Genomic DNA, 1642 nt, shown 5'->3' on the forward strand with positions numbered 1-1642 from the left:
CATATATATGGACTTCTCTGGTGGCTCAGCAGTAAAGAACCCGCCTGCAATGCAGGAGACTCAGGAGACCAGGGTTCTATCTCTGGGTGGGGAAGAACCCCAAGAAGGGCATGGCAACCCACTCCAATGTTCTTGCTCGGAAAACCTCATGGACAGAAGAGCCTGGCGGGTTACAGTGCAGGGAGTGGGGAAGAAGCCCCTGAGCACACACACATACCCACACACATATACGACTTGCTTATGTTTACTTTGTGGCTGGATTCTTAGAGATTTTGTGTTTTAGAACTCTATACTCATTGCCAAGACATCACCTGGAGCATGATCATCACTCAGTTCATAATCCCCAAATGAATGAAAGTATTTCTTATGTGGAAGAGATGACATCCTGCGGAAGAAGCAGCAAGTGGGACAACGTGTCAGTTCCAGATGACACAAAAATTCCTTAAAGGGGAGCAAATCCATAAACAAAGCAGCACTTAGTTAAGCAAATATATTTAAATACAATTAGGCAAAATATAAATAATAGTTTTTCAATGATGTGAGCAATGTCTTTTTTTGTGAAAATTAGACATGATATTTTCCTCTTTCCTTTAGGTCACCTCCACCACATGGTACCAAGGAACCTAAATATGTTTCATGTTTTCTTCTTCTGGGATTCTCAGAGGAAACAGAACTGCAGCCCATCATCTTTGGGCTTTTCCTCTCCATGTACCTGATCACTGTGTTTGGAAACCTGCTCATCATCCTGGCTGTCAGCTCAGACTCCCACCTCCACACCCCCATGTACTTCTTCCTCTCCAACCTGTCCTTTGTAGACATCTGCTTCACCTCCACGACCATCCCAAAGATGCTGTGGAACATCCACACACAGAACAAAGTTATCACCTATGAAGGTTGCATCACCCAGGTGTATTTTTTCACACTGTTTGTAGGGTTGGATGACTTCCTCCTAACGGTGATGGCTTATGACCGATTTGTAGCCATCTGCCACCCCCTGCACTACACGGTCATCATGAGTGCCCGGCTCTGTGGACTGCTGGTTCTTGTTTCCTGGGTCATCAATGTGCTACATTCCTTCTTGCAAACTTTGATGGTGTTGAGTTTGTCCTTCGGCAGAGAGGTGATAATCCCTCATTATTTCTGTGAACTGAAACAGTTGGTCCAACTTGCCTGTTCTGACACCTTTCTTAATGACATGGTGATGTATTTTGCAACTGTCCTGCTGGGAGGTGCTCCCTTAGCTGGCATCCTTTACTCTTACTCTAGGATAGTGTCCTCCATATGTGAAATCTCATCAGCTCAGGGGAAGTATAAAGCATTTTCCACCTGTGCATCTCACCTCTCAGTTGTCTCCTTATTTTATTGTACATGTTTAGGAGTGTACCTTAGCTCTGCTGCTACCCAAAGCTGACACTCAAGTGCAACAGCCTCAGTGATGTACACTGTGGTTACACCCATGCTGAACCCCTTCATCTACAGTCTGAGGAACAAGGACATAAAGAGGGCTCTGAAAGCATTCTTTAGGAAGACAATGATTAAAACACCTGTTGTTCTAAGCTGAAGAAGGGACCATGACTGAAAGATTTAAAACCTCACAGGCAGAAATTGCAATTTTTGAGATCAGATTGTGGAAGCAGACATT

At 44.3% G+C, this 1642-nt stretch overlaps 1 protein-coding gene across 1 annotated transcript; it reads left to right on the top strand.

Moving 5' to 3' along the window:
- Positions 1-706: 706 nt before the first annotated feature.
- Positions 707-1411, top strand: LOC120864125 (olfactory receptor 7A10-like). The gene has a single exon (XM_040240965.1). The coding sequence runs from the start codon at positions 707-709 to the stop codon at positions 1409-1411; it is 705 nt and encodes a 234-aa protein (XP_040096899.1).
- Positions 1412-1642: the final 231 nt, after the last annotated feature.

The sequence above is a fragment of the Oryx dammah genome, unplaced genomic scaffold (assembly GCF_014754425.2).
Source record: "Oryx dammah isolate SB20612 unplaced genomic scaffold, SCBI_Odam_1.1 HiC_scaffold_5, whole genome shotgun sequence".
NCBI lineage: Eukaryota > Metazoa > Chordata > Mammalia > Artiodactyla > Bovidae > Oryx > Oryx dammah.